This window comes from Bos indicus, chromosome 7 (genome assembly GCF_029378745.1).
Source record: "Bos indicus isolate NIAB-ARS_2022 breed Sahiwal x Tharparkar chromosome 7, NIAB-ARS_B.indTharparkar_mat_pri_1.0, whole genome shotgun sequence".
Taxonomy (NCBI): domain Eukaryota; kingdom Metazoa; phylum Chordata; class Mammalia; order Artiodactyla; family Bovidae; genus Bos; species Bos indicus.
In genome coordinates, this window is record NC_091766.1 from 25,403,938 (window position 1) to 25,431,181 (window position 27,244).

Below are 27,244 nucleotides of genomic sequence, written 5' to 3' on the forward strand. Positions count from 1 at the left end.
AGATACATTACCTCTCTGTGCATCCTTTCCTCACTGGTTGTTTTGAGGATTAAATAGGTTAATATTAGATTTATTGGTATAAATCTTAAATGATGTCTGGCACATAACACATACCCAATAAGTAAACTATTACAATTACTACTGTTTTGTTAAATCAGAATAGTAGTGTTACATTAAACATAGTCTTAAGAGTTGCTGCTTTGAACTATAAAGAAATGTTGATACTGAAAAATGAAGAATAAAGTAAAATTAGCATTTGTGCCCATACATACTCTACCTTTGGTAAAATACAAAGGTAAAGTATGCTAATTATCTGAGAAAATCCTTCAGCAATTCCAGTCTTTAAGAAAGAAAACACATGGAGAAATTTGATAACACATGGAAAAGGCATAGCATAGGATTTAAGTCCAATCACCAACCAAAACATTCATGTCAGCTGGTACTGATGGTCCTGCTGCTATCAGTGTCTCTAATCCTGTCTACTGTGAACGTTGGCTTGTTTACACTGAAGAGAATAAAATGAACTAGAGTTCCAATCTGGGGTCTTTGAAAAGGGAAAACTCAACTGTTTTATCAAAGGTAGAAGTGAGCACCATAGGCTTTTTAGCGACTTGCTTCTAAAAATTGCCCCTGGCTTACGTTCTCAGCATGAAAACAGAAATAACTTTGACCATTCTGTGATGCCTTTGAGATAAGGGGTACCATCCTAAGAACTCAAAAAAACCTTACTGCAAGTCATGAATTATGTTGTATTTGTTGAGTCCTATACTTGTAACTCAGAGCTGACCCTCCCAAATGAGGTCATAGCAGAGGCAGAAAGGAACAGGGCTTCTACTCCCCAGGGTCAGTGTCGGAAAACCTCTTCCGTTTGAGCATACACACATCTCTGCTTCATGCAGCCACACATCCGTCTCATTGTTAGACCAGAAAAAACACCAGATCACAGGACATAAGTACTTTGCGTAACAAGCAGATAAAATTAATTATTTCCAACAAATTGTGAATAATTATAAATATTTATAATAATTATCTCTCTGATGGGATTACTATATAATAGACTGCTTAAAAGCTCTACTGCTTCTCTGGCCTGTATGATGATCTGAGTTTTTTTTTTTCAATAGTTCACCATTTACCATCTCATAAAGTTGTCCTGTATTTTATGAGAATTTAGATGAGCACAGTAACCAGGTTATGTGTCTTCAGGGTATAATCTGACATAGTAGAAAGAAGAATTGCTTTGGAGGTCATACACGCCTGTGTCTGAATTTCTGCTCAGGCAGTATAGTCTAGGACTTGGAGATACTTACGTAATGCCTCTGAACCTCACCTTCCTCATCTATGAAAAGTGGATAATGATCACTACCCTATGGAATTGTTGAATGTTCAATGACATAATGTCTGTAAAGCAACAGACACATAGTAGTGGTAATATTTATAGAACTGGATTTGTTGAGGGTCAGAGATTAAAACATAGTCATAACAGAGCTTCCCTGGTGGCTCAGTGGTAAAGAAGCTGCCTGCCAATGCAGGAGACACGGGTTCGATCCCTGGTCCGTGAAGATCCCACATGCCCTGGAGTAAGCACACACCGCAGCTACTGAGCCTGTGCTCTGAAGCCCAGGAGCCTTAACTGTTGGGCCTCCATGCTGCAACTACTGAAGCCCGAGTGCCCTAGGATTCGAGCTCTGCAACAAGAGAAGCTTGTTTATAGCTGTGGAAATATACCTGGGTCAATGAGGGGCCTGTGAGGATAAGTGGGATAATTGATGCTTGTGTAATGCATAAAAATTATTGGAGAAAAAAATTGTTCATATGCATTTATTCTTTTCCTCTCACAATAAACATTTGTTGATCTCCTAATGTTATGAGATGCTGAAGATACAAAGAAAAAGAGAAGTAAGTGGCAGATGCTATCCAGAAGCTTCCTATATAGTGGCCACTTAAGTTACAAGAAGCCTTCTGTTTTGAAATCTCTTTGTCTCTGCATCACTATCTCAAGTCATTGTTTTCTCCTCAGACACTCACATGCGTAGTACATGCTACGGTGGGATCAAGAAGGGAGTGTGTGTGCGGCCCTTCCCTGGCGCCGTGACCAAGTCTGAATGCTGCTGTGCCAATCCAGACTATGGTTTTGGAGAGCCCTGCCAGCCATGCCCTGCTAAAAACTCAGGTAGACACCTTTGCCAGTTCCGTACCTGAAAAGGAATCTATCTAAGCTAACATTAGGTAGTGGGTCAAAGAGTACCTCGACTCTGAAGTGTTTTGTCTATCTTTAATGAAAGGAAAGAAATCCAAATCTGTGTTGATATGTGAGGCATATATTAAGATCTGGCTTATATTTACTTACGATCTCTAGGGAAAGAGAACACATAGTGAATAGGAAAATTTATCTTATGATCCAATTATGACCGTTAAACCAGATTCTTTACATGAACATGCTAGCTTTCATCTCTCATCATTCTGAAGATAAATAGCATAAAATTTACTTACCATTTTCAAGGTTATGATAAGTTCATGAGAACCTGATTTATTTATTTTTAATTTTCACGAAGAATGGTATTAGGATGCAGTCTATCAGAGTTTGGTCTATAAGGAATCTATCAGTAGTTCCAGAAAGTGATAAATTTCTTTTTGAATGTTACCATATGTTACAGGCACATTAAATGGTTTAATTTGACTATTCTGTGACTGGTTATTCATACTTTTATGAAAACTGTATTGAATAGATGTAAGTACAGCAGGGACTCAAACACAGTCTCTCTTTTTTTTCCCCTTTAAAGTCAAGATGAGTTGAAAATATAGGTAGGCAAATATATAAATTACAATTTAGTATGATTGCTGCCTTGAAAAGAAATCTAAGGAGCCAGGAGAGCACAAAGGAAGGAGCAGTTCCTGGGGAGACTGGGAAAGACTGCAAAGAAGGATGCATACTTACTTTGGTCTCAAAAAAAAAGTAAGAATTTCTCAGGTAGATAATGGAAGAAATGCATTCTAGCAAAGCAAGTGGCTAGTAATTCTGTTTAAAAATACTAACTGGACTGTTCAAACCTTAGAAAATTAGTTAGCATCCCTCTGGAAGAATTACTGAGTATGACATTTTTTTAAAAAAGGAGTTAATGAAGTATCTTAATATATCTAAGTGAATTATGCTTATTATGAAAGAATATGCATATTATTTAAGAAAGGAGTTAATGAAGTATCTTAATGTATCTAAGTGAATTATGCATGTTATGAAGTATAAAAATTGATAGCTAGACTAGATAAAAGGATCAGTGAACTAATAAAATGTGTCTAGGAACAATTGTAAATATAAATGGGCTTATAGAATACAATAAAGGTGACATTTAGATCAGCAAGAACAGATTGAACTAAAAGTAGTGAATATTGTTGATAAATATTGGAAAAAATATGAAGGTAGCTCCCTATATTAAATGTTGCATAATAACTTTTTTGTAGAAGATGCAAACTTTTTGTTATCTTGTGATGATAAAGGACTCTCAAAACAGGCCCCAAAGACGTGTATGAATTAGAAAAATATTTTCCTTAATTTATAAGGAATTTACATTAATCAATAGGCAAAGTTGAAACCCTCTATAGAAAAAAATACAGTGTACACAAAACTTGAGAAAGCAGAAGTGCAAATGATTGAGTGCCACATAAAAAGATGCCTAATCTGTTTACAATTAAAAGAAGATTTTTAAAAGTGTCATTTTTGTTTACAGATTGGTAAAAATGATTGATTCTCCCGAGTGTTGGGAAGGTTATACCAATATGGATATTCTCTTACACTGCTGCTGAAAGTATAACCTGGGATATTTTGGGAGAGGAAGACTATCAAAAACCTTAAAAGAAACCTAAACTTTGAGCAGTTTTACTTCTAAGAGATTAACCTAGTGACATTTTGAAATTTGTATTATTTTTATCAATAATAAATTAGTAATTATTTATAAATTTATTTATAAAAATTTATAAATTTATTTATAAAAAATAAATCAGTAATTATTTATTATATCAGCCAAAAGTTGAACAAACCTAATTTCATCAATAAGAGATTGAACGAGTGTAATACATCCACATAACTGAGAAAAAAATATTAATCTATTAAATGGGCTATTACGTGAAATGTCTGTTTTAGAATACAGAGGGTCCAAGCCTACTCCCCCACTTATAACCTCTGTGATCTGAGCATATTACTTCCCATCTCTATTCCAATTTTCTTGGCCATAAAAGAGGGAAAATAACAGTATCTAGTTAGTGGTATTGGGAGGGTTAAATAAATTATTAGATTCAAAATGCTAGAACAGTATCAGGCATATGACATAGTAAATGCTACTTATTACATATGTTTCCTGTTATTGAGAGAAGAAAAAAAAGCTTAAAATCAATCTCTATAATACAATTTAGATTTTTATTTAAGTTTCCATAAGTAGAAAATATTTGTAATATTTATCAATATATTGGTGATTAAGGTGATAATTACAAGTTGTTTTTTTTTTTACTTTTTTACGCTTATCTCTGATTTTGGAACTCTTAAAATAATTATGTGCTATAAAATTGTGATTTGTTTTCAATTTTAAGTTATTTCAGATAATTCTTTTTAATGATAGTTTTGGAGTTATGAAAGTGACTTGTGTATGAAACCGACGTAATTTAGAGCTTTTGATTTCTCTATGTGTTTTTATCTTACAGCTGAATTCCATGGCCTTTGTAGTAGTGGAGTAGGGATCACTGTGGATGGAAGAGGTAACTGTTCAGTTCTCAATCTTATAATAATTATTGCACATCTTTATTATTATAATATTATAGATATGGTATATTTGTATTATAAAATATATCCGTGCAATGTAGTAAGATAAATTTTCTTCTAGAAGAGTGGTTAAAAGCTAGATGATATTAAGCAGTATGTAGATGATCATTTTTTTGCTTAGTAGATAAATACTTATCTGTTAAATGTGTTGTTAAAAATGTCACTAACAAATTACAGCCATGATTTTATGGATACCTTGCTTAAGAAGAAGCTGCAGTTGGTTAAAAAAAAAGGGAGTCAGTTTGAAGAAAAAATGTAAAATAATGGCACTGACATAGTTTAAACAAAAATAATCTGTATGAGGTATTTGATATGGGTCTTTAAGAGATATTTGAGATATACTGCCCTGAAAATAAATTGACTATTTATGGCTAGGAATATACTAAAATGTTTCTACACATCTATAGAAGTACAAAGTTTCAATGAAGTTTTCTTCTTTTAAATTTAGCACTATGATAGACAAAATTCCAATATGGAATTTGAATATTAAGTACATATGTGTTTATAATTTTAAAGTTCTTTTATATGTTAATATAGTATCCTTTGTTTTTTTAAATAAAACTGTAGGGTGCTATTCACCTTTAGTTTGCATAAATATTCCTCTACTTTCATATTTGATGAGACTTTAGACAAATTATAAATTAATTGACAGTAAATATCACATCTTTGCAAAGAACATCAGAAACAAGAGCAAAAATGCCAACTTTTACAAAGATGCTTCTCTCAAAAACCAAAAGACTTGACATTTCTGGAGTATTTAAGGCTTCCTACATTCTAGAAAACAATAGTTACTGTTAAAATTTGAGCATAGTGACCAAAATTTTGTTTTACACCATTTTTTATTCCCTCCCATCATTGCCTCCCCAGCAGAGCCAGCTGCCCCGTTGGAATTTAGTGGCTTCTCATACAAGCACATCATTCCTCAAGTCCCACTTCCTATCATGACAAAGAGTAGTCCTGTTCATGGCTTGTAAAACATTGTGTTCTCAAACATCCACATTTGAACTGACCTCTCCATCAATTTCAACTTATCCACAAGGAGAAACATTTACTAAGTATCATATTGCTTAGTTGACTATAAAAAATGATAATAAAATAGAAATATTCCATGCCTTTGGAACCATAAAATTATATAGAAATCCTAATAAATCTTTGCCTTTTAATTAGATGGTTATAGTACCTATCAAATTGAGTTTTCCTTTGGGTTTTGAGCCAACAGCCTATAAATTTCTTTATTAATTTTATCATAAATGCCAGCACATTACATGGCTTAATTCTTTGAATTTCTGCCAGTTCCCTTCACTTTTCATTTTTACCAGGGAAGTGTCCCATATCTCTTGATTTTATTCTCACTCCTTATTTTCATTTCCTTTCCCTTTCTGAACAACAGCAAATTGGAGGGTTGCAGGGTTAAACACTATGTGTTTTGAGTGATCTTTACTGGACATACATGTATCAACAGACAGTAAGTGACTGTGAGCATTAAACTTTGAATATTTAATGCAGATATCAATGAGTGTGCTCTGGATCCTGATATATGTGCCAATGGAATTTGTGAAAATCTACGTGGCAGTTACCGGTGTAATTGCAACAGTGGCTATGAACCAGATGCCTCTGGAAGAAATTGTGTTGGTAAGTTATTTGTTTTATTATGCAGGAGCCTTTTGTGTAGTTTAATCCCATGGATCATAGGAGGAATCAAACTATAAATAAGTGACTAAAACTAGAGGTCTTATAGTTTCTCTTGTTTCCTTTTTAGTATAGGGATATAAAAATATTGGAATCAAATACTGTTAAACAGTAACAGACTTTTTAGTGCACAATTTAGTATTAATATTTAAATTAGGTTTTTCCCCCAGATGAATGGACATATAGCCAATTATTGGCCTGTTTTATCTGCATATATCTTAATCCTATAATGTTTTACTAGGAAGTGGGACTCAAAAATTAACAAGGTGGTATGTATGGATAATATACTGCTAAGTCTCTTCAGTCGTTTCCGACTCTGTGCGACCCCATAGACGGCAGCCCACCAGGCTCCCCCATCCCTGGGATTCTCCAGGCAAGAACACTGTAGTGGGTTGCCATTTCCTTCTCCAATGCATGAAAGTGAAAAGTGAAAGTGAAGTAGCTCAGTCGTGTCCAACTCTTCGTGACCCCATGAACTGCAGCCCACCAGGCTCCTCCGTCCATGGGATTTTCCAGGCAAGAGTACTGGAGCGGGGTGCCATTGCCTTCTCATCGGATAATATACTACATTAAGAGAATTAAATATTACAGGTTGACTTGGAAAGAAACAGTCAATTGCTGCAACATATCCAAATATGATAAATGAGATGGATGTTTCCTTTTGTAATTTATAAGGGAATGTTTTAAAAACCTCAAATACATAATTCTTATATTCAAGAATTTGTGAAAAATCTAGATTTTCCAGCAGAGCACTTGAGTCCACTTTTATAAAATGAATGTTAATCAATCCTTCATTATATATAATAATTTTTACATCTACCACTAATGACTCAAATATAAGTCTTGATTATGATTAGAAAGAAATATATTTTTCCATGTTTATGGTTTTGAGTTTTATTACTGATATATGTTACTATATATCCATCTCACCTTGAGTTGAAGATACACATATAATGGATGTATAAAATTATATTAAATATCATGCACTTACAATAGATTTTGATACCTACTTGCAGGGACCCCAGCCAGAGATTGTTGAACACTTATAAAACTATGCAAACCACCTAGCTTTTATTCCCTAAAAGCAAAGTCACTTCCAGCGTAGCATCTAAGTACAGCTGAGTGCATGGGTACCCTACTGAAAACAAGGAAATTCAATGAACATTCACACACTGAACACAGTTCATGGCAGTGCTCAACTCTTTAAAGTAGGTACATGCATAATTTTAATAAAATTAAAACTAGATTTTAAAATAAAAAAAACAAATTTCAATTTTAGTTTACTTAGGTCTGCCCTAACAAAGTACCCAAAATGGGGTTACTTAAAACAATGGGAATCGATGTTATAGTTTGGAAGTCGAAAGTCCAAAATCGAGGTGTCAGTGGGGCCATGCTCTCACTAGGGGAGAATCCGTCCTTTCCTCTTCTAGGGGAGAAGGGCTCGGTGGGAGAATCCTTCTTTTCCTCTCCAGTCTCAGGTGTTTGCAGGCAGTCTTTAGCATTGCTCAGTGTTTAGATGTGTCACTCTAGCTACACGCCTGTCTTTCCCCTGTGCATCTTCACATCAACTTCCCTCTGTATGTGTCTGTCCCTGTGTCATAATTTCCCCTTTATTGCTGTCGTTGGTGTCCACACCTATACTTGAATACAACCTACCCAAAGGATCTTATTTTGATTACTCTATTTAAGAATCCTGTTTCTAAATCAGGTCACATTCTGAGGTACTGGGGGTTAGGGATTCAAAATATTTTTTTGAGAGACACATTTCAACCCACAGCATGGATCAGTGGATAAATACATTGTGATTGGGCCTCTTGGCAAAGTGTATAATCTTGGGGGAGACTATAATGATGCTTAAAATGTAATACTACTGCAAGTCAACAAGTAAATGAAGAACAAAGTAGTCATGTGCCTTTTCCAAAGCATTAACACACATCCCAGGGACTTTAGAACATCTTAAGAGTAAGCACAAGATTGTTCCATTTGAGTAAAATGTATTTTGCTTAGGGTCAAGGAATGTGCTTTGGGTACAAAGAGACAGAGTAAGGTATGGGATGAGGAAGAAAAACAAATAACGAAATTAAAACATTTTGAGCATCGTACTGTCCGTTTCACTGTGTATGTCTCCTGTCTTCTAACGGTGGCTTCCAGACATTGATGAGTGCCTGGTAAACAGACTGCTGTGCGACAATGGTCTGTGCCGAAACACACCTGGGAGCTACAGCTGCACCTGCCCACCTGGCTACGTGTTCAGGACTGAGACAGAGACGTGCGAAGGTAAGAGCCGCTTTTCTTCATTGTGAATAGTAAGCATCTTAATATGCATGAACCTCAAATACATTATCAAGCAATAGAGCAAAAAGAATGTTGTTTGAATATGTTTTAAATTTTACGATCTCAGCTGATCTGCCAGTTTTAGAAATAGCATGCATCTAGCCCAGTTTATAAATACCATCAGTTTTGTCCCATTCAGAAGAAATATCAACACACATTTTGAAGTTAATGAAAATAAGTGAAAGAAGCCAGTTTGTTTCACTTGCTGATAAAATATCAGATTTTTGTTTGTTTGGTTTTCCCTTTTTAAAACCAATGTAACACATTAGCCTAGGAGAACCTGAACTCACAACAAAGTCAGCTCTTCAGCATTTTATTTATCAAATGATTGATAGACTTCAGAGGTTGGCCCAGAAAATAGGCTAACCTATATTTGAGGCCTGAGTAAAAATGGTCACCTAAATTAAATTTATAGTCCAAGAAAATTGTTCTTTCCTTTTGAAAGTTATGGCTTGGATTTAAGGATCATGAATTGCTGTTTAAAAAAACCTTCCTTTTCTTTTAAGCTCATTTTTCTGCAGTGAAAGTTATATGAATAAGTTAAATGCTTCAGAAAGGCCCCATTTTCAGTGAGATACTAGCTAAGCTATGAGTATCTTCAATTATATTTCTGTTCCTTGATCAAAGTACTGTGTATTTCAGGATAATTTGCTGTATGACTACTGGTCATTATTCCTTTTCAGTTGCACTGTGTGGGCCTACAGAAGTATCCCATGACATTCTCAAATCCAATAACTACTTCTGAATAGTAACTTTAAAAAAAAGATTTCATCTTAAGATATTTGGAATAACCCTTTTTTAAATATATTAAAGTATTTATTTCCTGGTAACTTCATAGCCAAGAAAGCTGCAATAGTAATATCATGCAAAAAGATGTTAACATTCTCTTCTTCTTGTTTAACTTCAAAGCATTCTTATGAACAGAAACAACTTAGGACTCAAACAAGATGCCGAAATACAGATGACTCAGCTGAAGTCAATGAAATGCAATTACAAAGTGCAATTCTAAGTTTGGATTGAATTTGAGGGACCAGTGAAAAACAGTAATTAGCCTGAAGAGAGAAAAAAAGTAAAGAAAAATGAAAACCTCAGTATAAAATGCAGTTTTTCTAAACTTAGTTCAGATAACTGTTGAGTTCCCCTCCTGTCCACACCTTTTTCAGGAGCTCCTCAAAGAGAAGCATACTTTCCATTCCTGACTAAAGTACTTGAAGATTCATTCATCTTGTCCATAGATGAACAGAGATTCATCTTGTCCATAGATGAACAGAGACATCTGTTAGTATTTTTTTTTTCTCTTAGTATCTTGTTTCATTAGTCCAGGCTTCCCAAGTGTATGCATCCAGAGTTTTTATCTTTTAGCACCCATACCCACTCTCCTTGGGCTTCTCCAGTGGCTTAGGGGTAAAGAATCTGCCTGCAATACAAGAGATGCAGGAAATACAGGTTATTCCTTGGTCAGGAAGATCCCCTGGAGAAGAAAATGGCAAACCACTCCAGTACGTTAGCCTAAAAAATCCTATGGACAGAGGGGCCTGGTGGGCTGCAATCCAAAGGTTTGCAAAGAGTAGGGCGTGACTGAACATGAGCCCCCTCCCCTCAACACCTTTTATCCTTCAGAACTGCCATGAGAAATGCATTTTGTAAAAGAACATAATTCCAAACCATGAGTTTACTCCGTGAGTTTTTTGGGAGGGTAGGAGAAGAGATTTCAACAATTGTGTTTCCTTTTGTTTTTATTCCTGAATTTCTACACCTCCTTCCCACTGCCCTTTTTCAGTTTTATCTATTGCCAATTGGAGCGATCTATTGTTAAATGTCAGGAAGCTCTGAAAGCAATTATAACTTAGGATATCATCTTCATTTAACTGAGAAGCTGATGATTATTAGAACTGGTTTCCCTGTCCAGTGACAGAACCCTCTTGTGCCATTGTGAGGGAGACACAGCAGGGAGCTATATGGATGGTGTCTGATTCAATTTGGTCAGTTTGGTTTGAATACCAGATTGTCAATATTTATAGCACATTGCTTCCATTTTGACAAGTAAGATGAACTTGAAGCATACTAAGAGGTAGACCATCAAAGCATAAATAAAAGGGATTCACCTACTTAGGTGACAAAGTGAAGAGTGGTGTTGAATAGTATGACATTGCTGTGTTAAATCTCTCAATTGTATCTGACTCTTTGTGACCCCATGGACTGTAGCCCTGCAGGCTTCTCTGTCCATGGGGATTTTCCAGGTAAGAATACTGGAGTGGGTTGTCATACCTTTCTTCAGGGGAATCTTCCCAAACCAGGGATCAAACCCAGGTCTCCCACTCTGCAGGCAGATTCTTTACCATCTGAGCTACCAGGGAAGCCCAAGAATACTGGAGTGGGTAGCCTATCCCTTCTTCAGGGGATTTTCCCAACCCAGGAATCAAACCAGGGTCTCCTGCATTGCAGGTGGATTCTTTTCCAGCTGAGCTACCAGGGAAGCACAAGTATGACATTAGATGATTACATAAATGTTAGTGCATAGTAATACCAAATCAAGCTGCAGCGACGGTGTAAAAGCATGGTCTTTACTTATTTTGCCAAAGAATAATTGTTCCTGATAAACTAGCCTTTTCTTTAATATGAAATATGTTTTATATCTGACATTATAAGAAAGAAGTTCATGTTATGTAAATAAAAGAGAAATGATAGAGAAATATTTGGGTTCTAGCCTTATGACATTGGTGGAAATAAAAATGATTTATTGTGAAAAACTCAACCAGATAAATGTTATTTCTACGCTTTCATCCCACTATTAAGTTATTTGCATTTAATTAAAGTGTTTTGCAAAAAAGAAATAGACCTAAAGGCCATGGAAATCTTTTCCCCTTGGGTGTCCTCCTTATTTCCAGCCTTGCATTCACACGATAAATTTGTGTGCCTGAAGCAGTTCTCTGCATGCTATTCTTTCTAAACTAATTTCCAAAGACTAGGCAGGGAGTTATTAGCCAATTCATTGTCAATTCTAGCTTTCTCTCTATATATTTGCTATATGCACTAATTTTACTTGTCATTCATGTTTTCAACAGTCTATTTTAAGTATGTATTAAAAAGCAGTAATCAAGTTTCTCTGATATTTCAAACCAAAGTTACAAAAATTTATTTTACTCTTTTTGTTTGAGCTCTGAGAGTCTGTGAAAGTTAAAATTTTTACAGCAAGCGCTGTGGTTTAGATTGTGTTTCCAATGACATAACTAGTTAAATGTAAACCAGATGTGCTTTGAAGTTTATTTCCAGGAATGTACAGTGAACTGTTTCAGTTCCTGGTTCCATGACATTTATAACATAAAAACAATGTATTTAAAGAAAAATTAAACAGTTGATATCTGTAGCTGTCATTGCATGTGTTTATACCTTTTGAGTTCATAATTGCTTAATATAAAATCAGGATTTTGCGCGTTGATGAAATTGACATTTTTCTTTTTGGGGAGGTTCTTAACAGATTAAATTAATAGGTGATATATAGTCTGTCTTCAGATTAAGTATCTGCTTCTTTTTTGGCTCTCTGATTTGTTTTTACATTGTGTTTTTTTTTTTTTTTTTTAATTTAGTACTCTGGAGTAGATGTTTTCATTCCAAATCTGTGCTGTATTTACAAAACCTGCTCTTATATTTTTAGGAGGCTTTCTTGCTACAAAGGACCTGAAAGAAAGATGAGTTTATATTTCTTAAAAACAATTTCTACTTCAAGAATCCATTAAATACCTGGGTATTTATTTAGTAGTTTTGAAATAGCAAAGAGGAAACATAACTGTTTTCCACATGGATTTTTAAGTTTGCATTTCAAGTCTACAGACTTGAAATTAGCAATGAGCCCTTCCTTTTCAGAACCAATTTAGTTTATATTTGACTTGAGATGTTCAAGAGTAAATGTTATGATCTTCTAGTTATTTGCATGTTTTCCTCAATATAATATTCCTGTTTAATTCAAAGAGGTGCTTAGAAAAAAATAATAAATACTATGGTGAATTCAGAAATGGTAGTATTCAACAAAAGGGTGTCTTAAAGTATGTTGACCTGTTTCAGATAATTAACCAGTTATAGAAAGAAATCTGAGTATGTTTTCCTTAAATTGAGTGGTTTAATTTATACTGAAAGTCAGTCTTTGATATTGTTTTACTTAGTAGTTTAGCTAAATCTTGTATTTATTTTTAATGAACTTGTATTCAACTATTTAACCTTATTGGTTTAACATCTTGTTTAGTCACTACTTGAGAATATAGGCTTACTCTAATTCCATCATACTTCTGACCATCGACAGGAATTGTTGATTATGATATAATTGTAGATTATGATATGCAATTTGACTTCAGACTCAAATCAATGATAGTAAAAATCTATTTAATACAATTAAAAGTTTATTTTTCCTCTTCTTTTATTTTAGCACAATGAGTTGTGCTTTGAAATGGTCTCACACCAGGACTTCCCTGGTGGTCCAGTGGTTGAGAACCTATTGCCTTGCAATGCAAGGGATGTGAGTTCCATCCCCAGTGGGGGAGCTAAGTTCTCATATGCAACAGAGCAACTAAGCCCATGAACTTAAGACCCAATGCAGCCAAATAAATAAATAAATATTTTTTGAAATGTCTCAAACCAAACATGGAAATGTGAACAGGAGGGGTGGAGAAGGGCTGGAAGAGAAGGCTCTACCTGGTGTTAAAGTTTCATCCCTTATTTCCTGATGTGTATCCAGGAGTTTGGAATTAAAACCAGGATTGCGATGTGTTGTCTCTACTACAGGCTTTTTAAATTCTTCCAAAACCTCATGGAATCACCAATGACAGAAACAGTCACCTTCGTGCATAGCACTCATTGCACCTAGGAATATGTTGCTTTCATGGAATCAGAATTTGAATTTCCCACAGGAAAATTATATCTCATTACCAGAGAAAATTAATCCAATTTATGTAAAGTTGTAGTGAAACAGTAAAGATACTGAACCCTTTCAGAACAGGCTGATTCCTGTCGTCCTGCTGAGTCCCCCAGCTGTGCACATGTATATCCATGCTGTAAAATGCATGTCTCCATTCCCCATTCACTTTATGCCTCATAGATCCATATTAAAATCACAAGAGCCAAGTTTACCAGACGTTCTGGCATAGCGTGGCTTGTTGGAATAATATTTTCCAGAAACACATGGCAGCTCTAACAGAATCTTTTCCTTCTGGATTGTAGATATAAATGAATGTGAAAGCAACCCATGTGTCAATGGGGCCTGCAGGAACAACCTTGGATCTTTCAATTGTGAATGTTCTCCTGGCAGCAAACTCAGCTCGACAGGATTGATCTGTATTGGTAAGATCTGTGCGTGGTGCTGATGTTTCAGTTTCACTCCAGAGATAAGCAGAGACACCAGGACTTACTGTGGGTAAACAGTACATGATCACAGGAAGCTAATAATTTAGGAGTTACTTCAGTTGTTTTCTCTTGTTATCCAGGTAGGAGTAAAACATGATAGTTTAAACTAGACAGACTCTTAAATTTTGTTAGATTCTAGGAAGCGTTCTTTTTGTGTAAGTATATATATATATATATATATATATATATATATGTATTATACCATAAATTATAAGCGTTTCCATACCACACACATATTTATATTCATTCCCCAGGAATGCCTTAGGCAGCAATACAATCAAATCCTTACTGCATACTTTTTATAAACAACCTTCAATGGTAAACAAAAATGTGATCACATTTGGACTCAGTTAACAGGACAAGAACTTGAAGAGTTGAAACTTTAAACAAATAGAAAGAATTTCTTGGTTTTTAAAAAATTTCTTCTATCAGTCATAACTTTATGAATGCCAAAGAATTCTTGCTTTGGAAAATCTCTAAGAGAGAAAGATTTGAAAACTTCCAGGACTAACGTGTTTCAATGTATCTCAAAATGTAGAAGGTCAGTTCTTGATAAAGGCATGCGAGCATGCTCAGTCTCTTCAGTCGTGTCCAACTCTCTGCGACCCCATGGACCACGACTCGCCAGGTTCCTCTGTCCATGGGATTCTCCAGGCAAGAATACTGGAGTGGGTTGCCCTTTCCTTCTCCAGTGATAAAGTATGAAGTGAGTGAAGTGAAGTCGCTCAGTCGTGTCCGACTCTTAGCGACCCCATGGACTGTAGTCTACCAGGCTCCTCCGTCCATGGGATTCTCCAGGCAAGAATACTGGAGTGGGGTGCCATTTCCTTCTCCATTGATAAAGGCAGTAGGACATAAATAAAAGGAAGCAGTCAGATCTATTATAATGTTACTATAAGCAACTCTTCAGCTTATGTAAGAGAAAAAACCGATCTCAGTAGTTCTTTCCTGCTTCTAGTGTCTAAGGCTACACTGACTAGATATACATACTTTACATTTTTACCTAGTATCCACTTTTGGTGGTGGTTTAGTTGCTAGGTCGTGTCCGACTCTTGAGACCCTATGGACTATGGCCTTCCATGCTCTTCTGTCTGTGGGATCTCAAAGTGAACTAAATATATATTTCCAAATAGGGAGGTGTTACAGTTTTATGTAGTGCCAAATGAATTGGCAGTTTTTGTTTGCTATCTATTCAATATGAATTTTCAGTTTAGTGTTTGCCAAAGACAATAGAATTTTCCATATTATATCTGATGCTAACAGTATTTAGCTGGATACTTAGAGTACCTGTCTGTCACAGGAAGGAGAAATGATGAAGTCCAAAGTTTCAATGAAAACCTTCCCTTTGGAAATGCCAGCATTCAATTTCCCAATGAGGTACAGCTGGTGAAATTTGAGCCTTGCTCCGCTCTCCATACTAGAAAATAGGCTGCCATCTGCCTAGGGCATTACTTTCTTTCTCACAGAATTCCTGGTTGGGGGTGGAGGGGGTGCATATGGATTGGATCTGGTAAGGCAGAAATATTTTTGCTAAGCCACAGTTTCCAACTGAGATAGAATCATTTTATTATGCAAAGGAAATAAACTCAGCATTAGTCAATTAATGTCTCAGAAAACTAAATCTGTATGCCACTTGGGCATCAAAGATACCTTAAGAATTTTTGCTTCATCATAAACACTTCTGGGATTTTGGCCTCTTACTCTTATAGTTAATTATTAATGAATAAAAAAACAAAGACATTTTATTTCCAAGTTATTATGTTGGACACCTAAACCCCACAATATTTTTCTAAGCCAATGTATTATGTGTGTTCATTCATTGTAATAAGATTTGAGTATCTCAGCCAAAAGCTGCTCAGAAAGAAATTTACTTAATATGTTTACATTTTAGACATTATTTTATCTGCTTTTTTCATTAAAAACAATTCAAGCTTTAAAAACAAATAGGAAAATATACATAAGAAATATTATGAATGTACTTTTTACATAAGACTGTCAAATGGCTTTAATCAGTGTTTAGCCTGCAAATTGCCCCTTGGTAGGAACCAAATCTCTAAATTTAAAACTGAATAAAAATCCCCTGATGTAATTTCGAATTTAAAATTAAATGGGAACATAAATGAATTAGTTAGATACAAAGAATATTTCAGGATTTAGAACGTATTCTGCAAGCTTCATAAACATAAACCAATCTTCAGCTGTTCTAGACTGCTTGAAGAGACTATTCTTTTCTGATTGAAGTGATGAAATATAATAGAACAATATATTTGATTAATCTTTCCTGCATTATACTGCTTCCATCTGATGGCTCTGCATAATCCATACCAGTTTCCCTCATCTTTGGCTTGGATCTGAGTTCTGTCCTCACATTTCATGGACACAACAGGGGCAGTGAGCTCTCTGTTGTAAAATCCAATGGTCGATTCTTGTTCCTCATCTTAGTCTATTAACAGTATTGAACAGAGTTCATCACTCACCCCCTCTCAAGAAGTTTTTCCTTTTGGCCTTCTCTTTTTCTCCTTTCACTCTCCTGGCCTCTTTCCTGTTGCCTTTGTTAAATCTTTCATTTTCTCCTGCTATCCAGTTGGAAATGTCTCACAGGTCAGTCTCGGGGTCCTGGGATGGTTTTGCATCTCTGTTTTACGTACATGCTTAGATGTCCTCTACATTAACTCTCACAATTCTCTCTCTAGCCTTAATCTCTCCACCAGGTTCAGACTTGCCTTTCTAATTATCTGCATAGTATCTCCACTGGGGTGTCTAATTGGCATATCAAACAGCATGTCTAAAACCAAATTTCTATCTTTCAGCTCAAATCTGGGTCTCCTAGAAGCAGTTCTGTCTTGACAAATTGTAACTCTATTTTTATAATTGGAGTCATTCTTGACGCCTTTCTCTCAAGCTTCAGGTTGAATCCATCTAAATCCTGTTGATTGTACTCAAAGTTTTTCCATATTTCAACCCCTTCTCACCATCAATTTCAACAACCCCCAATCCAAGCCACCATTATTTTTCTTTTTGACTATTCCTATAGCCTCTAGCTTATCTGCTTACCCTGCTTTATTTTTTTGGAGAGCTTAACCAACCTCTGACTATATAGCTACATCTATATTGTGACTGCATGTGTGTGTAGTGACATATATACCTATACACACACAAGAAGAAACAATAAGGAGAGATGGATTGTGTATGAATGTATGTCTATTGATTTTGTGAGTTTTAAGTGTTGATACAATACCAGTCTAAAGAAGCACTAAGTTGCGGAATGAGGCCTCTAAAATCACACAGTGCAAGTCTGAATCTTGATGCTGGCCCTCCTGGCTGGGTGACCTTCTTCCGGTAAATTAGTTGACCCCTGTGCCTCAGTTTTCTCTTCTACCAGTTGTCTGTATCGTATAGGGTTGTTTTAAGGGGTAAATAAACTAATATATGGAAAGCCTTTCATAGTGCTTGTTGCTGCCTCAATAAATGTTAGTAAATATTTATCACAGTATATCTTAAAATGACTACAATCAAGGTGATAAATCAGTAATTAACCCAGTTCTTAAAAGACCATTTGAATACACAGTGGCCTTACACTGTCATCTCTGGAATTTGCAGGTTAAACCTATAAAAAAATTTATAATGTGATAGCTGATACAAATGCATATGAGCAAATCTCTTTCATTTGTGCACAGTTTTTATCCAAATTAAATCTCAAAATAGAAAAAAGCAGACTACCCATCTCTTCTTCGCATCCTTGCCCCATAGCTCTTTGTCTTCAGTCAAGGACAGAGGTGTTTCCTTTGTTTTACCCTTGAGGTTTGATTCCTGAGTTGGGAGGATCCCCTAGAGAAGGGATCAGCCACCCACTCCAGTATTCTTGGACTTCTCTGGCTCAGATGGTAAAGAATCCTCCTGTGTTTCTGGTTATATTGTTTTTATTGTAAAACCTTATTGGTCCTTATTATTAAATGAGTTTTAAATAAAATAAATGCTGTAGGAATATGTTTTTACTTTATTGCCTTCCAAGTCTATGACTGCAATATGCTATTAAGCTTTTTGTTCAATCATTTTACACATCACCTGCAGAGAGACCATCTCAGGAGCTTTTCACATGTGGACTCCTAGGCCACACATCCGGAGAATCTGCATTTTGACTCTGCATTTTAGTAAGAGGCTTGGTAATGTTACACACTAGACACTGAGATCCACAGTACTGTGAGGAAATCATCACAAGACTTATTTTACCCAGTTAATATTTGCTATGTCAACTTGGGATTGCTTTTCTCTGCTTCAAAATCTTTTTTTTTTTTTTTTTACTATCATTTAAGGAGGAAATTAAATTTGGTGTGGAAACATAGTCTAAAAAGTTAGAAGTAGTTGAGTCTGGATGGTAGCGTTACAGGTAGTTTTTTTTATTTTCTCTGCTATTTCTTCAAATAGTTTATCATAAATATGTATTTTGAACTAGAGATAAAGCTGTACATACATACCATAGAAATTATATCAAATATATCCATGGTGTGTCTTAATGGTGGTTTTAAAGGTTTTATTTCCTTTTTTATCTTTAAGATTTCTTTTTTCAAATTATTCATCAAATGACTATCTTCAGTTGGAGAAAAACTGGCTTGTCTCTAATAGAAGAACCATTGTATGTGGTTTATTTGGTAGGGACTGCAGATATCTACCAAATTGGGAGAGAAGGAATTGGGAGAGAAGGAGATTATTTGCAGAGTGCCATTGGATAAAATCTTAAATATCAAAGTATTTGCCATAAAGAATAAATCTTACAAGTATTTTTCATATAAGTAATGATCTTATAACAGTCATGGGCTGTTATTTGCAAATCCCAGTATTGAAGTCTTGGGCAGTAGCAGCTGCTCCTAGAATACCCAGATATATAATTGTATTAATTCAAATATCATGTGAAATTTACATGTATGTAATACGCATTTAAATGCATGTACATGTAAATGTGTCTAGGATATAGAAAAGTTTTTAAGGTAACAGTTTGGCGTTTTTTAATACTGTCAAATAATGTTTTTGGTGTATAGAACTGAGTTATATTTTCTTCAGAGATGAGAACTCCCCATTGTTTTTTATTCCTTTTCAGACAGCCTGAAAGGGACCTGTTGGCTCAACATCCAGGACAACCGCTGTGAGGTCAACATCAATGGAGCTACTCTGAAATCTGAATGCTGCGCCACGCTTGGGGCCGCCTGGGGGAGCCCCTGTGAGCGGTGTGAGCTAGGTAGGAGCCTGCCCACTAGGATTCTGGGCTTCACATCGGAAAGCTTCCTCCTCAACTAAGCACTGCTTTCTCTATATAGTTCCCTAGTGAGGAAGACCATAAGGTCATTGCCCTCCCTAATATGATATCTTTTCTGGTAAAATGTATTCACTTCTTGAAATACGTTTTGGGTTTATCCTCTTACTATAAGCAGACCTTCTGAATATTTTAGACAAGGAAGGAAGGCAACTAGAATTTAGCTGCTGGATGACTATCAGTATCCTCCAGTATTCTTGTTTGCATGTGTCCCAGTAGAAAATGATCTCTCGTCCCTTTAAGTCTTTGGTTTACTTATGATTCAGTTGACAACGTGAAAAATAAAAGGGAATTGTAGGGAAAATTATGAGAATCTCAATATGGGTCAAAACTAAGAGTTACCACAGCTTATAGGGCAGCCGGAGTCCTTTGCCTCTAAAACCCGGATTTTGGGTTTTATTTAGTTCAATTTTGATTCCATTATTCTGTTTGTTGCGCTTAGGACAGTTGTATTTTCTTTTCTAATGTGAAAAAAAATGTGTCCTTCATTCTCACAGATACAGCTTGCCCAAGAGGGTTTGCCAGGATAAAAGGTGTTACTTGTGAAGGTGAGTAGGTTGTTAAAAACATTGTGAATCTTTAGGAAAGTATTTAAAATTGACATTCTCTCCCATACTTTGGAGATATTTATCATTCTCAAAAACCTTGGAATTTCGGTAAAAATACTCTTACGCTGTCAACAAATGTTTTAGAATAATACTTTTAGGAAACAGCTTTGAGTTTCCCATTTCTCCTCTTTATGCTGTGGGGTAAATTTTCATCCCTCGCCTTTAAGGCATAGAGCAGCTGGCAAAGAGCTTATCTCGGCTGTGTTTTATGGACGAGCAAGGCTGTGGCAGTTTTCACAGCTGGTACCCAGGGGACCCAGTAGCTTCGTTGTGAAATATATCTGCTTAACTGAGGTAATAATCCATATTATTGCAAAATGAATATGCTATACAGGAAGTAAGATTACACCTGCTTTTTCTATCGGTGACATCTTTATTCCTCTGCTTGCTTCATTTCCCTGCAGACGTTAATGAATGTGAGGTGTTTCCTGGCGTTTGCCCAAATGGACGGTGCGTCAACAGCAAAGGATCTTTTCATTGTGAGTGCCCTGAAGGCCTTACATTGGATGGAACTGGCCGTGTGTGTTTGGGTAAGATTCATGAACCAAGCATACATTTTCTTATTTTGGAGTGGCCTGACCAAATGTATTAGGTTGGTAGCTGGAAAACTTGCTTTAAATGAAGTATTTTGGAGGAACTCACTAGAGAATATTTTTTAAATGGATGAATTTAAATGAAATGGGCTTCCCCAATAGCTCAGTTGGTAAAGAATCTGCCTGCAATGCAGGAGACCTGGATTCAATTCCTGGGTCAGGAAGATTCCCCTGGAGAAGGGAAAGGCTACCCACTCCAGTATTCTGGCCTAGAGAATTCCATGACTACAGTCCACATGACTGAGCGACTTTCACTTTCACTTTTCAATGAAATGGTTTCTGTGTAATACAGAAAATTGGTACTGCTCAAAAATTAATCTCAAAATTCCTCTTCTCCTACTGAAAACTCTGAACCTATTAAATACTTCTATTTATCCCTCTCCCAGCCCCTGGTGTCTATACTTCTGCTTTCTGTCTCTGTGGACTTGACAGCTCTAAGTGCCTCATATGAAAGGAATCATATGATGTTCGTCCTCCTGTGACTAGCTTGTTTCACGTAGTGTGGTGTCTCCAGAGTTCATCGATGTTGTAGCATGTATCAGTATTTCTCTGCTTTCTCAGACTGAGTGGTGTTCCATTGTGTGTAGGTACCACATTTTTTTGGTCTACTTACCTATTGATGGATACTTGGGTGGCATCCACCTTTTGGCTGTTGTGAATAAGGCATCTATGAGCATGGGTGTACAAATACCAATATATTTACAAGTTTCTACTTTCACACACCTGGCCTTCCCAGGTGGCTCCAGTGGTAAAGAATCCATCCGCCAGTGCAAGGGATGAAGGAGATATGGGTTCAATTCTTGGGTCAGGAAAATCCCCTGAGAAGGAAAGGGCGACCCACTCCAGTATTCTTGCCTAGAAAACTCCATGGACAGAGGAGCCTGGTGGGATACAATCCACGGGGTCACAGAGAGTCAGACTGAGTGACTGAGCACACGTACAGCACACATTCAGTGAGCTACTCACTACTGAGTGACTTCTGTGAGCCTGGTGTATTAAAAAAAAAAACTTGCATGCACAAAAAATTTTTCAGTTTTTTAATCAGGTGTTTTAGTCCTGTTTAATCTTTTACACTGAGTCAGCGTTATAAGAGACCTTCTATGTTAAACATAGAAGAAAAAGTGGAGACTCGTATTTGAGGTTAACATTCTGCAGTCCATTGCTGCTATGCTTCTAGACAAGACAGTGGGGAGAGTCATGGCAAAGTCATGTGGCTTCTGTGTGCACACATTGACTGATCTTGTCCCTTCCTTTACCATCTTCAGAGTTTAAACTTTTCTTAATGCTCTATTTTTTAAAAGATTGTAAATAAAGAAGCTCTTTCTGTCAACACTGTATTATAGAAATGCCTAGTTGACTTTATTTATCAGTGTCATCCTTGACTAAAGTTAAGCTTCATGATTGAAAAAGAAACTTCTAATAATTCTATGTGGTCTCTGAACAATTTTTATTTACCTAAGGAATTTTTCCCCAGTGTGTTATGAAACAATAACTTTTTAGTTTGTAATATAGCTTTACATAGGCTTGTATTTGAAATTCAGTTTGTAGACAAATTGTCATCAATGGTAGTATTACTGTCCCAGATCTTCAAGGTATTTAGGTATTTTAAAATTATAAATTAAACAAGTATTCAAATAATTACATATTTAAAAAGTATTCAAAAAGCTAATAGTAAATATTTTTAAATTATTATATTTGAAGATCTTTAAAGTATTTTTTTAAAAAGATTTTTTAAATTAGTGGTAAGTAAAAAGTTGGCAATATCATAGTTTAGTTATTATAATAACACAAATTTTAAGTTAATTTTTGACAGCATATTTAAATTTGATACAAAGTATGGCTATAAAATCATATGGAATTGTTTAGAAATATCCAAAGTCCAATAATAAAGAAAAATTATTTTTGGAATTTTAAATTATCTCCAAAGTTTAGAAAAAAGTAAAGTACATTTTGAAGATGACAGAATAATAGTACCAGTATGGCTTAAAACTCAACATTCAAAAACTAAGATCATGGCATCTGGTCCTATCACTTCATAATATATAGATGGGGAAACAATGGAAACAGTGACAGACTATTTTCTTGGGCTCCAGAATCACTGCAGTTGATAACTGCAGCCATGAAATTAAAAGATGCTCACTCCTTGGAAGAAAAGCTGTGACAAAATTAGACATCATATTAAAAAGCAGAGACATTGCTTTGCCAACAAGAGTCTGTTTAGTCAAAGCTTTGGTTTTTCCAGTAGTCATGTATGGATGTGAGAGTTGGACCATAAAGAGAGCTAAGCACCAAAGAATCGATGCTTTTGAACTGTGGTGTTGGAGAAGATTCTTGAGAGTCTCTTGGACTGCAAGGAGATCCAATGGGTCAATCCTAAAGAGAATCAGTCCTGAATATTATTTGGAAGGACTGATGCTGAAGCTGAAGCTCCAGTACTTTGGCCACCTGATGCGAGGAGCTGACTCATTAGAAAAGGCCCTGGTGCTGGGAACTGTTGAGGGCAGGAGGAGAAGGGGACAACAGAGGATGAGATGGTTGGATGGCATCACCAGCTCAATGGACATGAGTTTGAGCAAGCTCTGGGAGATGGTGAGAGATAGGGAGGCCTGGCGTGCTGCAGTCCATGGAGTTGCATAGTCGGATACAACTGAGCTACTGAACAACAGCAACAGTATGATCAAATAACTAATGAAGTCAAATTGCCTTCAGTAACTTAATGATGCTATATATGAATTTATATCATTGATTTTCAGTTATCACTCAGCAAAATAAATTCTTAGTAGTAATATCACTCCAAATGATACCTTTGTAACATTCTGTAAGGATGTATTAGATTTTCTTCATCGTTATACCTTGGTTAAATACATTTTGTCAGTACTTCAGTTTCGCTACTGTGGCTGTGCACGTGAGATAGTTTCAAGAAGAGACTTGCATAAGCAAATGGGAAATGTTCTGCAAACAAAAGAGACAAACTGCTCTGATAGAATTGATACCAGTCCTGCTAGGGAGGGACTTAGCAGGTGATCGGTATGTGAATCTTCAGTGACTGACAGCTTGACCTCAACCTGTGGTTCCCCCTCCCTGTAGATATCCGCATGGAGCAGTGTTACTTGAAGTGGGATGAGGACGAATGCATCCATCCTGTACCTGGGAAGTTCCGCATGGATGCCTGCTGTTGTGCGGTCGGAGCAGCTTGGGGCACCGAGTGTGAGGAGTGCCCCAAACTTGGCACCAAAGAGTATGAGACCCTGTGCCCCCGGGGGCCTGGCTTTGCTAACAGAGGGGATGTCCTTACCGGGAGGCCGTTTTACAAAGGTAACTGTCAGCAGCGCATGGGTCCCTCCACACTAAAGCTCACCTTCCACGTTCTCTGAGGCTTGATTTTGCTCTAAACGTTTGGTTCCCCACTTTATTTTCTTTGTTAAAATGTACAACCAGCCTATGGCCCAGGAGCATAAATCCCCTTGGTACTGAAGTGAAGACACTGGGACAGCTGATAGCACTTTTCTTACATCCTTCTACTGTACCACTGCTTTCCTCAGCACAGCCTGATGAGATGCAGCCCTGATGTTGCAAAAAGTTCTCTGTGCCCACTAAACGTTACAAAACAAATGGTCAGAAGTAAAGGAATCAGAACACTTCATTACAAATACAAACTCTTTTTCGCAACTGAAACTTTCTGTGTGGCATCAGTGTAATCACTTAAAACTTAACACCACCCCCCCCCATTCTCACTTGAGTACATGAATTTCCATCAAGGTAGGTTCTTCACTTAAAACGATGGACCTCCTCTTTTGTTTCGACCAGCTCTACATTCCGACTCTGTTCTGCTTGTAGATATCAATGAGTGCAAAGCGTTTCCCGGGATGTGCACCTATGGAAAGTGCAGGAATACGATTGGGAGTTTCAAGTGCCGTTGCAATAGTGGCTTTGCCCTGGACATGGAGGAAAGGAACTGCACAGGTAAGACTGTTCTTCTGGTGTATTACGTAAACCCTGGCTCTCTTTCTTCTGCTGTTCTGAAAGTACTGCTCCATGTATACATACATCCCCTCCGTCTGAAGCCTCCCTCCCACCCACCGCCCCATCCCACCTCTCTAGTTCATCACAGAGCACCAAGCTGAGCTCCCTGTGCCATACAGCAACTTCCCACTAGCTTTTTTCTACACATGACAGTGTATATGTGTCAATGCTACTCTCTCAATTCGTCCCACCCTCTCCTTTCCCTTGTGCTTTGTAGCCTTGTGTACTTTTGAAGGCTGTTCTCCCTTCTTCTGCCGTATACACACACACACACACACACACACACACACACACCACACAGTCCCAGTGTGGTCCTCAGTACCCCTCACCACTCTGCAACTGGAAGGCACATCAGAATTTCTGGAGTGTGTGTGTATGTGTATAAACTCTTGCAAAACACCTTTGCTAAGTTCAAAACTTATTTCTCTTGGTGCCTATTCTCCTTGATCTCTGGTCAAACCTTCTCCATGATTTTCGTCTGTCTTTCTTTTCATGCTGTTTCTCTCTTTGAATTGTCCTGTCATGCCTGTGATGTTCCTTTTCTAATCTTCACAGACTCTTCTTGCCTTTGGCATTTTCCAGAGTCCTCTGGTAGCCTCGCAGAGTTGCGTCTGCCACCATGGCTTTTTTGGATGGCCTCTGTCGAGCTGACTCGGAGGTGCTGTCTCTAGCCCTCTGTTTCTCCTGAGTTCCACTCTCAAATTTCTGACTTTCATCTAGACAGTTTATTTTTTCATCTCCCTGTGTCCCACCCCGCTTCCTCTGGCTAGGGTCTTCTTTACATGTACTAATATTATCGTTTCACTCGGGCTTGAAAGCTAAGACGTAATTTTGACCCCTCCTTCTCCCAACAGGCAAGTGACAAGGTTTTGTATATTCTTCCATCAAAATGACTGTTTCGTTTCAGGTATTTCTTCTACACTCTTCCTGATGCAGGTCCAGCTCTTCAGGACACAGACTCTGAGCAGAGATGAGCATGCTGGAATCTTATTAGGAATTGATTTTGGGGTCAACGACTTGGGGAGGAAGGGAAAGGAGTCAGAAGGGGCCTGAAGGAAAAGTTAGGCTGTGATGCAGTCCCAGTGTGGTCCTCAGCACCCCCAGTGGCGAAGCTCTGCATCTTTCTGGAAGGCACATCAGAATTGTCTTGAATTAGGGCACAGGGGCTTGGTGTTGACGTAGCTGCATGATGAATATTTGGGTACATCCACCCAGAGAAGGCTGTGATTGTGGGGAGCTGAGGTTTCTCCTGAAGGTAGCCCCCACCTCGGGACTTTCTGGCCTCCACAGTCCCACAAGCGGAGGGCAAGGACATGTGAATGCTTCCTTCCTGAAGCAGGATCTGGGCAGCACATCACAGTCTCTCCTACATTGCAGATTCCTCCAGCATCTTTCACCCCCCACCCCGTAACTTCCCCCAGTCAGATCCTTCAGTTTCACACCCACCAGGTTTTTCATGCTAAAAAGCAGGGCTTAGTTTGTGTAACTTTCCACAGAGCAACTTCCATTGACTCAGACCACCCTAGACCTGGATAAGGAAGCTTCTCCAGTTCTGACTGCTCTGTTTTTGGCGTGAAATTAGCCACATCATTTAATGACTCTGAAACTTGCCTTGTTTAAGTTGTTCAAGAGAGGTTTATTAACAGCACTGGTGCTGTGAGCTGTAGTGTGAAAGGCCAGCAGGACATGGGTGGCTGCCCTTCTTCATAGCGCAGAAGGCCCGTCTACTGCTCCCCACGTTGTCGCCATAGTCACCATACCTGTCTTGCCTATACTTGCATTCATCATCAGCCTCTCTGTAACTCACTGTTCTCTGAAGTGCATTAATTTTCTTTACCTAGGCATTTTATCTCTTGACTTTCTATTTGTTCTACACCTTTAAAGTTAGAATTTCTGTGCAAACCTTCCAGGATCAATTACAAAATCACCTCCTTCAGAATACTAATTATTAACAGAATAGCTTATTATATATACAGCACTCTTTCTATAAGATAAAGAAATGTCGATTCACTTACTCCTATGAGACAGGGTCTAATACACACCCCATTTTACAGATAACAAACTAAGGCACAGAGAAATTAAATGATTTTCCCAAGAGCCTACACTCAGAAAATGACAATAGTGGGATTTGTGTCCAGCTCTCTGGTTCCAGAGTTCAAAATCTGCACTGTGCAGCTCCCACCACATCACAGCAGCCAGAATTTGTCCCTCCTCTGCCATTGAACTTGTTCTGTGTTTTCATATGGTTCTCATTACCAGTTCCTAGATACTGATAGATAAAAAATAAGGTAATTAGCATACACATTATTTACCTGCTTAATTGAATCAATTGATTTTGTTAAGACTTTCGTTCAAAAGCAGGTGTCTGGATTTTCAATATATATGTCCTGAAATTGGGAAAATCAATAGAGAAAAACCAAAAGCCAGGGGAAAGCTGGGACTGAGACCACCCTCTGCCCAAGGAAACATGTGCAAATTAGCTATTTAT

General features: G+C 37.2%; 1 protein-coding gene across 1 annotated transcript in view; it reads left to right on the top strand.

Annotated features, from left to right (window-relative positions):
• The window catches only part of FBN2 (fibrillin 2), a 222,618-nt gene that overhangs the window by 131,559 nt on the left and 63,815 nt on the right, over window positions 1–27,244 (top strand). The window contains exons 16-25 of the mRNA XM_070793212.1: window positions 2,018–2,170; window positions 4,690–4,743; window positions 6,314–6,439; window positions 8,648–8,773; window positions 14,042–14,161; window positions 19,320–19,457; window positions 20,030–20,080; window positions 20,545–20,670; window positions 23,821–24,048; window positions 24,571–24,696. Coding sequence (XP_070649313.1) covers window positions 2,018–2,170; window positions 4,690–4,743; window positions 6,314–6,439; window positions 8,648–8,773; window positions 14,042–14,161; window positions 19,320–19,457; window positions 20,030–20,080; window positions 20,545–20,670; window positions 23,821–24,048; window positions 24,571–24,696 — 1,248 coding nt within the window. The remainder of the gene's footprint in view (window positions 1–2,017; window positions 2,171–4,689; window positions 4,744–6,313; window positions 6,440–8,647; window positions 8,774–14,041; window positions 14,162–19,319; window positions 19,458–20,029; window positions 20,081–20,544; window positions 20,671–23,820; window positions 24,049–24,570; window positions 24,697–27,244) is intronic.